This window comes from Chiloscyllium plagiosum, chromosome 20, assembly GCF_004010195.1.
Source record: "Chiloscyllium plagiosum isolate BGI_BamShark_2017 chromosome 20, ASM401019v2, whole genome shotgun sequence".
Taxonomy (NCBI): Eukaryota; Metazoa; Chordata; class Chondrichthyes; order Orectolobiformes; family Hemiscylliidae; genus Chiloscyllium; species Chiloscyllium plagiosum.
In genome coordinates, this window is record NC_057729.1 from 34813958 (window position 1) to 34827837 (window position 13880).

The window sequence follows — 13880 nt, forward strand, 5'->3', positions numbered from 1 at the left end:
TGCGGAATTAAACAGTAACGTGCTATACCACTAGCACTTTCTGTTCTTACTTCTAATTTCCAACATGTATGGTATTTTACTTTTGTGATATTCTGTGTGCGTTCAATTCTGATGCTTCCCAATTATGCTTAACCATTTGTGATGAACGCTATGGATTGTGCTGGTCAACGAAGAACAAATCTTTAACGTTGTTTCCATTGAACCACACGATTCCAACAATTAGCCGCAGGTTTGTAGCTTTCTACCAAATGTCTCCTGATTGGAATTATAGAATATTGTAAACAAGATATGCTTTGTGTTGAGATTTTGCTTGACTTTTGCAACTACACAGAGCTATGCAGTTGACAGTTCAATCATTCGTCACATTTTGTGGCTTTCTTGAATACTCGGAGCAGATATAGAAAATTGAAATTTATGAATGGGTTTCAGATCAAAGTGATCCACTTCAGTACTGAGTTAAGCAAATTTTGAATTCCCACTGACTGTGTCAAATTTCTCCTTATTCTGCCATCATTGATAAATGGGTCTGACAGTCTGATATAGAGAAAATCACACTCACCAAATGAAACATGAAAATCTGCACCTGATACGTCACAGTTGAGGTGGGAGGATTGAACGTGAAAGGGGTCAAACAGCTGGCAATGAAATAATGCCATCAGGAAAAAGGAATGTTCTTAGACTAGCACTTTAAATAAATGAAGGAACAATTTTTTAAAAGTATATGATAGAAACTTATAAATTTTATCTGGCACAAACCTCAGTATGATCTACTTGAAATGCATGGTCTAAAGCAAAAGTTGGTATCCATTCACTTATGCTCAAAAATCCAGTAAAAACTGAGCTTTGATTTGCCAAACAGAAATCTCTGCAATCTTTTAACTCAGTAATTTGTTTTGTGGTTCCCTGTAAACAACCTGCCCAAGGCTGTGCAAATAACCTGTGCAACCTGTCAAAAAGATAAATGTGGTGTTCACCGATTAACTTCCTACCTTCGTCCAGCTAGAGCTGGTTTTCATTCATCTCACTCATAATGCAAGAACAAGTGAGGATGAAAAATGAAGTGATCTTCAGAATGCCATGCAAGTCAACAATTACCAACAGGTACATTAACAAGGGCCACACCCCTCCTCCCCCCCACCCCCAGACCTACAGTCTCACTTCCCGGTACACTGACATACAAAGCAGCAAAGGAACTGCAACGCTAACGGAAACACCTATTAGAAGACTCACGCCACTCCAACCAGGAATTCCTGAACATCAAAGACATCAAAGTAGAGGACGACGAGGTCATGGTTTCCTTCAACATGACAGCCCTATTCATATCAATAAATATCACTCTGACCAAAGAAACACTGACCTCACTGCTAGACAAACCAAGGACACAAACACCTGACAGCATCAACTCCATTAGCAAGAACAGCATCCTCAAACTAATAGACCTGTGCCTCACAACTGACTTCACCTTGAACAAGACCTACAAACAAATCAATGGGATGCCTTTGGGATCACCAATACCAGGACTCTTAGCAGAAACAGTTGTGCAGAGATTAGAACAAGCAGCCCTTCCCAAGATCCAGCCCAAGCTTTGTGTCTGCTATGTGGATGACACCTTTGTCATCACGAAACACAACAAATTAGAAGAAACCCACAAATACAAACAACATTTTTACCGAAGAGAAAGAGAATGATGACAGACTCCCCTTTCCTGGAACGCATGGTAGAATGCAAAGACAATGGAGAGCTACAGACCAGCATTTACAGGAGAGCCACAGACACTGATCAGATACTCAACTACAGGAGCAATCATCCCAACACCTACAAACAAAGCTGCGTCAGGACATTATTTAAATGAGCCACAACACACTGCAACACCCAGGAACTATGAGAAGCCAAGGAAAAACACAAACAATGTATTCAGGAACAATGGGTACATGATAAGCACAGTCCACCAATAGCCACCCTGCCATCACAGAGATTACAAACAGACCACCCTGGCCCTAGGCATCTAGGTAGATGAATTGAAAGGACCCCATGCCAACAACCAGCAAAACGAACGTCATATACAAAATACTCTGCAAGGACTGCAACAAACATTACATTGGACAAACTGGCAGGAAACTAGCCACCAAAAGACATGACCAACTATCACTAGTATCCACACACACAAATGAAGAGGGACACCAGTTCGACTGGGACAATACATCCATCCTGAGATAGGCTAAACAAAGACACTAATGGGAATTCCTAGAGGCCTTGCACTCAAACTGGAACTCCATTAACAAACACATCGATTTGGACCCCATTTACTAACCTCTCAGAAAAAGAACCGGAAGTGATATCACCCACCACAACAGACCAAGACAGATAAATAGTAAGCAGGACAGAACACCAGTGCTTTATCACAGGCTCACTGATGATGTTACCTAGCATGATGACGAAACATCTAAGAACAAATCTACCAGCTCAGTGAGCAAACTTACAACCTGACTTGTAATAGGCTTAGGTTTGGCTTTTTCACTACTGAACTGCCTACCCCTAGCCTTGTTATACAACACTGAAAACTGGGCTCATTCTCCACCTTTCTATTTCATAAACTAATTGTAAACTCTAGCTTTAGTTTATTCTTCTCAACTGAACACCATTAATTTTGCACAGATTATGGATGAAACCATCTACTACTCAGTTCCAGAATTCCACTTAAAATATTTAATAAATATCCAGTGCCACTTCTACCAGTACCAATACGTCGATTCTCCTGTTCCCTAGATGCTGCCTGACCTGCTGCGCTTCTCCAGCAACACATTTCCACCAATGTTTGAACAATCAAGAGTATTTTCAACACACCTTTTTTCCTCAGGCTCCGAAACAGGAGGAGAACATTTTCCATTTTTACCCACTAGTATTATCATGAAATCAACTGCACCATAACATCTATTAAGAGAAGGAGTGTATGAAGCATTGAAAAAGTGACGAGATTAATGTTCTTTGAGTTGAAAGTATACTGAGGATAGTCTATCAGTTAAGTATTTAATTGTTCCTTGGAAGCTAATGAATACTCTACAAATATGTAAGTGAGGCAGTGTTACAGAATGACCTTGTTGGGTTTGAAACAACTGCTGGCAAAAGAAAGCATCTGAAATTACACAGTTGAATGCAAATCATCTGTTTTTTTTAACGAAAAGGTATGTATGTGAAGAAAGTGTTAGCATTCCTTGGGATAGGGTGTCTTGCAAGATAATGTCTTCTATAAAATATGGAGGCTTTGATGCAATTAATTTCAAAATCTGGACTAAACATATTAGCCAGTTTTTATTTACAAAAGAGAATAAGAATCAGTAATGGTTTTAAATTATATGTTGCTGATCAACATTAGCTGTGCTCCAATAAATATGATAGACTGAAACATTGCCTGTCGGATTATGAAGCACAACTTTGTAATACATGCCTGTGTAACTAAATTCTTATTCGAGTGTTTAAGACTCCAGTTCTATTCCCCATCATCTGCATTTAAGGAAGATATTTCCTGGCAGAGAATGGAATTGTCAGGCAAATCAGTTATCAGCTACACTCTGTAATAGAAGTAATGTATTTAAAATTAACACCAGAAGGTTAACACCCCATTTTCAAATGTCAGCGACAGAAGCATTTGCTGAGGGTTTGATAAAACAGGTCCTAACAATAAGCTACCTTCCACAGCTACCACTATTTGATTTGCCAGCATGGTCAGTGATGGATATTTATATAAACAACAGGATTGTTCTGAAACAGAAGTGTGCATTACTATCTTTTAGCTCTAGACTTTTATTTCTATCTTAAAAAAGATAAAAAGACACTGCACAGCCTACCATTTCTAGGTTTGACTCCCAACATTACACTGCCGTATATTGGCTCCCTGTTGTGCAGTTTTTTTCCTCACTGTTATAACGTCAGTGTAATGTTCAGTTGTAGCAATGTTATCTTCTTTTAATTATTGCTCACTGATACATTGTCCTCTCCTTCACCTACACCACTCTTAGAAATAAAACCGCTGTGAATTTTGCATCCCAGTATCACCTGGTATGAAAGCAGAAGCAATAAACAAATGGCAGTAAATCGCCATTCTGGTTTGAATATGTTCAGTGCATATGCTATGTGGCTAACAGGTACAAGGTAAGAAATGAAAATGCAAAATATTGATCTAAATAAAGCCCAATTTTTGTAATATGACAAGCAGCTGATGATTTGCTTTGGCTTCCTTTTGGAATCATTTTAAGGTTCCCAGCCAATGTTGTATGTACAATTTGATACACATACACACATTTGAAGATTTTCTTTTAATCAATGGATGCCCGGAAACAACTGGACATCTCATTTGTAATGATAGCCAAACAGCATATTATAACCCTGCTTTATTGTGTGACATCACTTTATGCAGGAAATTAATGGAGCAGGTAATGGTCAGAAGTGGTCTTTAGCAGATGGCTTGCAAGAATCCTCATTAAGCCTGAAGGAGGTGTAGATACTTAACTTAACCCTTTGAGGACTGCAGTGGCATTACTGCAAAATTATTAAAAATAGGTTTTAGTTATTTATAAAATATAGTTCACACTGTTTTTAACTTGGTATGATTGCAGTTAATTTTTGTAATTTGTTACAATGTTTGTTCCAAAACCATTTTAAATGCTCAAGTAGGTATACATGTTACAAGTTATTATCGAAAGCTGCGTCCTCAAAGGATTAAATACATTTGATAAACAGGTTTTTAGGGCACTATTTCCATTCAGCTTCCCATACCTGAGAAGTTTATACTTGGACACAAAGGCTTTAGTGCACTCCGGGTGTGAGCACGTGTAGGGCCTCTCTCCTGTGTGAGAGTATGAATGGACTTTAAGTTTGTCAACACTGCTGAAGAATGCTCCGCAGATCAGGCACTCAAGGGTTCTCCTTGGCTTTGACTCCTTCCCTTTCCATTTGGCTTCTAAAACCTTCTGCGTATCTTCCTTCTGTTTTGTAATTGTGATTTGACTTAGGTCATCAGTGGCAACAGCTGCCATTGCAGCCTTACAGGCCAAGTCCCTAGAAAAATGGGGCTTTACCCACCTTCTCGCTACCAAGTGTATTTCCTGTGTTTTCAGTCTGTGTATTATGATCACTTCCAGTTGATAGATACCTGTTGCATCCAGAGTTTAAGGTTGCTTCAGCAATTTGGGAGGAGTAGAGAAATCTTATGCCTAAAAGTCAAATTAAATACAAAGATTAACATTTCTCAACATGAAAATCATGATGTCTGTGAACCTTCAGTCATTAATCATTATTGACTGACTACACAAGATATTCAGGCTTCCAGTTTATTTTCACAATCAAACATATCTTCTACCAAAGACAATTTAATATACATAATTGATTGAAAACCATACAATATTAGCCCTTAAAACATACACAGCACATTTCATAAAAGCTATCTACATGTAGCTTACTCTCATTCAATTCATCAGGAACATACAGTAAAGGTTGAATTCATGGCACACTGCTTTGAGAACCAACATACTGTGCCCAGAAGTCATAGGAAATGATCTTCCTTGCATGCAATGGGCAAATCCGTACCAAAACAGGAGGAAGAGGACAGCTAGGTGTCTCCCCAAGAGGGGTAATTAAAGCTTGAGACAAGGAAAACAAGTCAACTTAGGCAGCCCTTTCTACATTTCAGATAGTTTAATTAACGTAAAGACATCAGTAAAAACTCGATTATAGATTTCCATCAGTATACACGTTGGTTTGAAAATTTAAAAATAAAACATGGAAACTACCTAAATAAAAAGAATATTAAAGAACAATAACATAAGAACCTAAGCGTATACAGGAAACCTCCACAAAAGAAGCCTATATTCTAATTTTGAGAAACAAAATATCCAGTTCTTTGAATAGTTAATAAATTGAATGTTTTCTTTCAGTATTTTTTTGAAGGTGAAAAAACACTGCTGATGCAAAACAATGAATGACATGCACGGAATACCTGTCCACTGACAAAAATCTTAGGCCAACAATCCATACAAACATGCCAGAACTTGAGGAAGGGCTCATTTTCAAAAAAATGCCACCTTTCAAATGAGGCATAAGGCACTGTTGACAGAAATAGTTTAAATGCCATGCCACTATTCAAACAGCAGAAATTTCTCCAGGTAGTCGGACCAGCATTCTTCCCTCAAACACCATGACCAAAACAAGTCAACTGGTCATTCATCTTGTTACTGTTCATGGCATATACCATGCACTAAGTGGCTACTGTGCTTACTTACACTACCCCATTGAAGTGCAATAAGCATTGAATGCAAAGAAAGCATTTTAAGATGTTTGAAATATAACATGTTGAAGAATTGCATTTTTTCCCTTAAAGTCTGAACAGAAATTTATGAACTTAGCTTACTTCGAATAGGGTGCTGAAAAGTGAATTCCGCTGTGTGTCAAAGTTAAACATTTTTTTGATCCAAACTGTTAATTATAATCACTAGAACAATGGACCTTATGCCAATTCTAGAATTACAGACTCACCAAAATGTGCGTTTATGTCATACTCTAGCCACATGAGCTGTCGGACTCTAGCAATTTCACTGCTGGTTTAAAGCTTCGAAAGATATTGCTTAACTCGCCAACATGTTTTTGCATAAATACTAGATGTTGTATTTTGAGAAGGCAAACCAGGACAGGACTTTTAAATTAATGGTAGAGCCCTGGGGAGTGTTGCCAAACAAACACAGGGACCTGGGATGCAGAGGCATACTTCCTTGAAAGTGGATTGTTAGACAGAGTGGTGAAGACAGCATTTGGCATACTTAGCTTCACTGGTCAGAACATTTAATAAAAAAGTTAGGATGTCAGTTGCGACTGTACCGGACATTGGCAAGTCCACGCTTAGAGTACTGTACAATTCTGGTTGTTCTGATATAGGAAACATGTTGATAAATGTGAGAGCGCGCACAGAAGATTTAAAAGGATGTTGCTGGAACTTGAGCTAGAGGGACAGGCTGAATAGGCTTGGACATTTTTCCCCCGGAGCTTCGGAGGCTAAGGGGTGACTTTATAGAGATTTATAAAATCATGAGGGGCATGCATAGGGTGAACATCCAAGGTCCTTTCCTGGGTGGAGGAGTCAAAACTAGAGGGCATAGATTTAAGGTGAGAGGGGAAAGCATTAAAAAGGACCCGAAAGGCAGAGGATAGTGCACGTATGGAATGAGCTGCCAGAGGAAGTGGTAGAGATGGGTACTAATACAACATTTAAAAAGGCACCTGGGATGGGTACGTGAATAGGAAGCATTTAGAGGGTTATGGGCCAAATGCCAGCAAATGGGATTGGGATGTCTGGTCTGCATGGATGAATTGGACTGAAGGGTCTGTTTCCATGCTGTATGACTCTAAGTGACAGTAAACCTGTTACAGGAGCAGCATTATTATAAAAGAACTGGTTGAGGTTACCATAAAGGTCCCATCTTCTCAAACCACCCCATGCCAATGGTATGGTGACCCTCAGGTTAAACAACCAACAGTCATGCCTCTCTCTAACGAGAGTGCAGCCTCATGGCCCATTAGGACAATGGTGACTTTGTTTTTTTAACTGATCAATATGGGAGGGGAAATAACCCATTCGGATAGGATTTATATTGTGATCTAGAATCCTAACGGTTCATCAGTGGACAACTAATCTCCATTCAATATCTCTTATACATCTGTTTTCCTTGATTATCTGCCTCAAAGATTTCCTAGCAGGTGTACCATGCCTTAGAAAAACATCAGAACATCCATAATCTGTGGACTGATGATTAAAAAGCATTGCAGCGGTTTCATAGTGTACAAAGAATGGTGTAACAGGTAGCTGCCATTACAATGCTGTAATAAATAATCAGCAGATCTGCTGTGATATTGTGCATAAGTAATCTGGAGTATAACTCTGATATTCAGTAGTTAATTTGACCGGCTCCTTTTAAACTCGATAATCTTTGTTGGGAATCCAGTAGCTAAAATTTTATAATTCAATGAGATTAACTGGAAGTGACTAAGGCTTTTTGGTACAAACTTGTTGAGGAAGACCTCAAGCAACAAGCCACACAACTGCCAAGGAACAATCTTTGACAGGAAGACCAGCAGTCAATCTGCCCTGAGCAACAGCAACTCAAAACTCAACTGCAGCACGTCACAAGTTGGGAATCTGAGGTGGGTATTTCACTTACTAACTCCCCAGGGCTTATGCACACATCTATAAGGTAATGTCACAAGTGTGATGAAATACTCTCCCTTGGCCTGAATGAGAGCAACTCCTTATACATTCAAAGCTTGACACTGCCAGGACAACACAATCCACTTGTTTGGAACCACACCCACCTTAAACATGAACTTGAACTCATCCAAACTCCACTGCTCGATTTCTGTTCACCTTTTCACCCTGTTCTTACTCACTCCTGGTCTAGTGACCCTTGCATTTTAAATTTCTCATTCCTTATTTTTACTCACTTCACTACCTTACCAACTCTGATCCCTGTAACCTACGGGCCCTGTACAATGCTTGGCCACTAACTGAAAACCCTGTGCAGTCTGTGTACAATTCAGCCCCTCAAAATCATGGCACGTGCACTGCCACATAACGAATTCAAACTGATTGCGTACTTAAATAAACGATCCATACACTGTTAGACAGAACAAGGAAGAACAGTGCTTTTAACCTTATTAAACGAGACCATCCTCCAAAAGGCATTGTGCTCCTCCAACTCTAGCCTTGTACCCAAATTTAATTCTGCCACCAAGAGCAGACTTGCTTTAACCTGCCTAGACCCTGGCCTGCAGAGCCTCTCGACCTCCTATTTCCTTCAAATCTTCTCTCTTTAAACAAACTTTTTTTGCCTTCGGCAAAAGGTGCAATGTAAAAGTGCAAAGTTGTTGTTTGAATTAGTCGTTTGTGGTCTGCCGGTGCTAAAGGAAGTTAACCTCAGGCATGAGTCGATGAGAAAAATGACTCCGTTCAGAGTGGTAGAATGAGTCTGCCTGGTTTAGATGAAATGCCAATTGCGATCACTTGTGACTGAACAGTGGTCTGAAGTTTCACTACAGGAAGTGGCAGACAATGTGCGACAGAAAGGTTGTTGCAACAAGGTAATGATGCACACAACAAAATTTAGCACATGAACTCAGGTTCATTAAATCTTCAATGCAACTTAAAAAGGAGAAGAGGTGGCCAAATGCTCAACATGATGCATGCCCCAATTTAAAAAACGCCACAGTGCATGATCTTCCCAGTGATAAGTCTGCAAATGGGAGAGAGGGTAGGGTTAACGTTTTTGGAGACAGGAAGATTTTGGAGGGAATCCAGAGGAAGTACCAATTCCTCTCAGTAATCTAATCCATCCTCTGTCAGTGACAGCCGAAGGGTGGAAATCCACAATCAGTTCAGCCACTTCCTCTTCTCAGTGAGGAAAACAGCAAGTGGAAGTTGAGCAAAGAAAGAGGTAAGGGGTCAATAGGTCAGTAACCTATAAAATACAAGGAATTAGGAAGATTTTGTTTCTTTCCAGCTTTGAGTAGCATACATTAAATCATATTTGATTAGGCTGGCGCATTGAAATTAAGTCACTGCATATGCACTCTGGTGCGCTGGGAGACAACGTATAATTTTGTGGTGTTGTGCAATTCATTTTCCCAAAATAAAACCAGCATCCTACAACTACCTCACTCTTTATACATCATTTGAACAAACTGTAAATTGTGTTGATTGCATTCCAATGTCGATTATCTGTGAATAACAATTCCCAAATAAAAATTACAGACCAACGTATCCTCCTGTTAAGCACAACAATATTTCATGATCTAGCTCAATGGCAGATAGACATCTATGTTCAGTTCTTTGGATTCCATTACAAAATGTCACATTATTGACATGTTGGCCATCGTTCAGTTGCTTACTCTCTCATCTAAGTCAGAATGACCATATTCCACCAGAAACTTGAACACCAAAACACAGGATGACACTCCAAAACAAAACAGAGAGAATAATCTACTACTGAAGTAGTCGTCTTTAAAGTAAGATGTTACACACAAGTCAGTACTTTCAGCTTGAGGAGGTGCAAGACATCCTATGGCATTATTCAAAAAAGCAAGAGCTTTCCTTAGTATCTCAGTCAAGATGCATTTTTCAACCAACATCACTAAAACAAATGATCCAATCACAATCACATTGCTATTCTCTGGCCATGCTGTGTGCAAATTTGTTATTTAGTTTCTTAAATTTCATGATTTCCAAAACTAGTGATTAATGTCATTCCATATTTTTCCTTTTTAAATTTGGTCCATTCTCTCCTTTTGAGAACCTTTAAACATAGGTACAACATGGAGGGCCACCTTGTGAGTGAATGCTGTTGCAGTTTCCAACAAATATTTCATAGCAAATCTCCAGTTGCCTTACCTTTTGGGATTGGCTACAAGATAGAACTTTATACCCTGGAGTATTCATCTCAGAATATGCTGCAGATTAATGCTCTGGAAAGTACAGATTCCAGGTAATTCCTGGTGGTTCTACACTGCCAACTATTCCATGGCTGCTGGCATAAATCACTGTCAATGAATCTGTGTCTTTATCAACGAAAACGCATAGCTTCAGTGTAAGTGAATGTGTGCTTAATTTAACAAGACACTGTTTGAAATCATTAATGTGGTGAGAGGATAATGATCAAACTTACAGTGCAGTGGAGGCGTCATGAAGTGGAGGGACTCAGGTTGAAATTCACCCCTGCACAATTATCCCGATCAGTCATAACTCTGTGTCAAGTATCTGATCTGAACTTGGCATCTACCAAATGAGGTAGAGTATGTTGCCAGGCCACTGCTCTACACTTCTGAATAACCACTTATTAACTGGAAACAGCGGAAGCCTGGGAGACAATTGCACGCCTTCTCTCTCAGTCACAGGAGGTGCATAGCCCAACGAGATCTGCATAGGGAAAAACACAGGAGATTTCAATCTGCCCCATGCAAAGCAACTATCTAATGCTTCGTAACCAGCTTCTCTAGGTTTCTGACTTTCAGTTGCTTCAAAATGAATGAAAGAAATATACCACATGTTCAAAATGCAGCAAGAACCTTTAATAAAGTTAACCAAATGAAAAACACTGAGAACTGGACGTAGTGCCTGGATGACAGGGATTTCTGAAGAGTTTATGATTTGTTTCTGTGGGTGCCAATATTACAGTCAAGGATTTTATCCAGGAAGACCAGATAGCCAGAAAAGGCAACCATACACTTTAAAACATCTTACAGCTGGTGACATCCTTATTAGGAAATCTGTCCTGTCACAAAGCTTCAAGAACCAACAAGATACCTGAATTCTTGGATATCAAAGCATTAAGAACACAAGAACAGAAAAAGCAAGAGGATACCCTTGAGTCTGCTCTGTCATTCAATCCTCTGCCTCAGTTCGATATTTCTGCCCATTCCCTCAATTCCTTCAGAATTCAAAAAGTATCAATCATAGCCTTGAACATACTCAATGACGAAGCATCCATTTCCCAATTCCTGGGAGTGAAGAGACTCCTCATTTCAACAGATCTTCAGAGTTAAATGTAGCACAAACTAAAACTACTTAAACTGAAAATTAAACAGGTTATTTCAGGGACATTCTCGTACTTTTGTTAAATACAAGTAAGTAAGTAATTATAACTGAGGAATTTACCTTTGGCATGACTTGCTCCACATGTACAATAATCTCCTTCAGCCAGTTCCAACAATTCTTGTTGGAGGACACCAGGAAGTGTTGCTGCACATCTTTTTCACTGACCTACACAGGAATAAAATTCCATTAATTAGCAATGTTGAATCTCCTTTTTAGTAAGCAGCACTGTTTAGTGAACAAGATCCCTTTTCATAATGTAGCACTGTCCTGGACATGTCTTTACTTCATTTTTGAACACCTCTCAGTTACAATGCTGATCACCCTGACAACATATCTTCAATTCTAAATTCATTTGGACTTTTCCCGTCCTCACTAAGTAATATTTCTGATGTGGAAACGTTTTCATAAACTTTTCAAACGATCTTGGTTTTAACAAGGAAACCTGTACTCATATCCTGAACACCAAGGAATTTTGATTCAAATATGATCCCTAATAGACATTAGGGATTGTGACGTCCAATGTCATTCACTCAACTTTCTTTAATCACAAAAATAATAGCCAGTGGCTCATATCCAGGCTTTGTAACTAATATAGATTATTTGTCTCTCAAGAGGAGTAAAGCAGTTCCCCGTTTGCAAATGATAATATGCAAATTAAATAATGTTGAATCTCAGTTATCAGTTGAAGTCAGGTTGCTAAATTTCATAAGATGTTTGTTGTTTCAAAACCCTTGGGAAAAACCTAATGGACACTTGGCAACCATCAGGTATGTTGGTGACATTGTATGAACACTCAAGCTGCATTTGAATCAAAATTTAAATTAATTTCAAAGTTCATTTTCATAAATACTGAAAATGAACCATTAGTAATCAGTGCCTTCATCATGAGTTTCTTTAAACACTAACCAAATATAAACAAGATGGGCATTTGCTCATATGGAGTTTGATTCATTAAGATTCAATTGTAATGTGCTTCTCAGTGTGATGATGCTGTTTTGCATGAAATAGGTCAAAGCCTGAAAAAATCATCCTCATGACAATTAACTGCTGACAATTTTATTTTGGTCAAAATCACACAACACCAGGTTGTAGTCCAACACATGTATTTGAAAACACAAGCTTTTGGAGCCTCACTCCACTTCCAGGTGCATGTGTTTTCAAATAAATGTATTGGACTATAACCTGGTGTTGAGTGATTTTTGACTTTGTCCACCCCAGTCCAACACCGGCATCTCCACATCAATTTTATTTTGGGATATAAAGACTTGCTAGAAGTTCAGCTTGTTTTAATAAGTGAAGAATTTATATTTTTTTTCATAATTCTGTGTACAAACCACAACGTTTCCTATCTTCTAGCTATAATTTATAAGTATTTCACTGGCACATTTGGCACGAAACTTTTAAAAATCTTAACAAGACATAATCTAATTTCCGAAAGTTGTGCCAAGTACGCGGAATATATTTCCGGTTTCTGTTAATAGCACGTTGTCCCCACTAGGTGGTAGGAGAAGCACTGAGCAAATAAAATGCAATCATTTCCCTATTGATCTCAGCTGAACTGTCGCAGAAACCACACAGAGTCCAAGACAGTTGTTAATCATATGTAAAATGAACTCAAATTCAAAATATACATCCATCACTTGGCAAGTGAGAGCGTGTCTGGTCTCTTTCACATTCCCAATGTCATCACTCCACAATTGGAACCATGTCTTCAGCTGCCAAAGCCCGAACCACTGGAATTCCCTCCCGTACCCTTTCCAGCAATTGCTTTATCGTTAAGATGCTGCTTGAAACCTACTTCTGATTAAGCATTCGGTCACCAGTTCCAAACTCTCATACGGCTCAATGTCAAACCTGGTTTAAATAAATCTCAGTGAAACATCTTAGGATATTTTAGAACACAGGAGTAACACAGTCATACAACACAGAAACAGACCCTTTGGTCCAACTCATCCACGCAGACCAGATATTCCAATCTGACCGGGTCCCAATTTCCAACATTCCGCCCCTACCCCTCTAAACCCTTCCTATTCATAAAACCATCCAGATGCCTTTTAAATGTTGTAACACTAGGTTATAGTCCAACACATTCCATACACACACCACCCTGTGTGTGAAAAGGTTGCCCTTCAGATCCTATTTAAATCTTTCTCTTCTCATCTTTGTTGCAAGTGCTATACGATTGCAAACTTGCTATTATATATAGTTGTACATAGATACCCAAAATTCTGTTTTGTACAGTATATTTGGT

General features: G+C 38.9%; 1 protein-coding gene across 5 annotated transcripts in view; it reads right to left on the bottom strand.

The window, feature by feature from the left end:
* plagl2 (pleiomorphic adenoma gene-like 2) overlaps nt 1-11794 on the bottom strand; it is a 28745-nt gene extending 16951 nt beyond the window's left edge. The window contains exons 1-3 of one of the 5 annotated variants that reach the window (XM_043710504.1): nt 11690-11794; nt 10701-10951; nt 5150-5210 (exon numbers count right to left, since the gene is read on the bottom strand). In XM_043710504.1, the coding sequence (XP_043566439.1) occupies nt 5150-5210; nt 10701-10719 (80 nt within the window). In that variant the 5' untranslated portion in view covers nt 10720-10951; nt 11690-11794. Of the gene's footprint in view, nt 1-4773; nt 5211-10700; nt 10952-11689 lie in introns of all 5 variants that reach the window. The other 4 variants (XM_043710506.1, XM_043710502.1, XM_043710507.1 and 1 more) reach the window with 4 other exon arrangements.
* Between the last annotated feature and the right edge of the window lie 2086 nt (nt 11795-13880).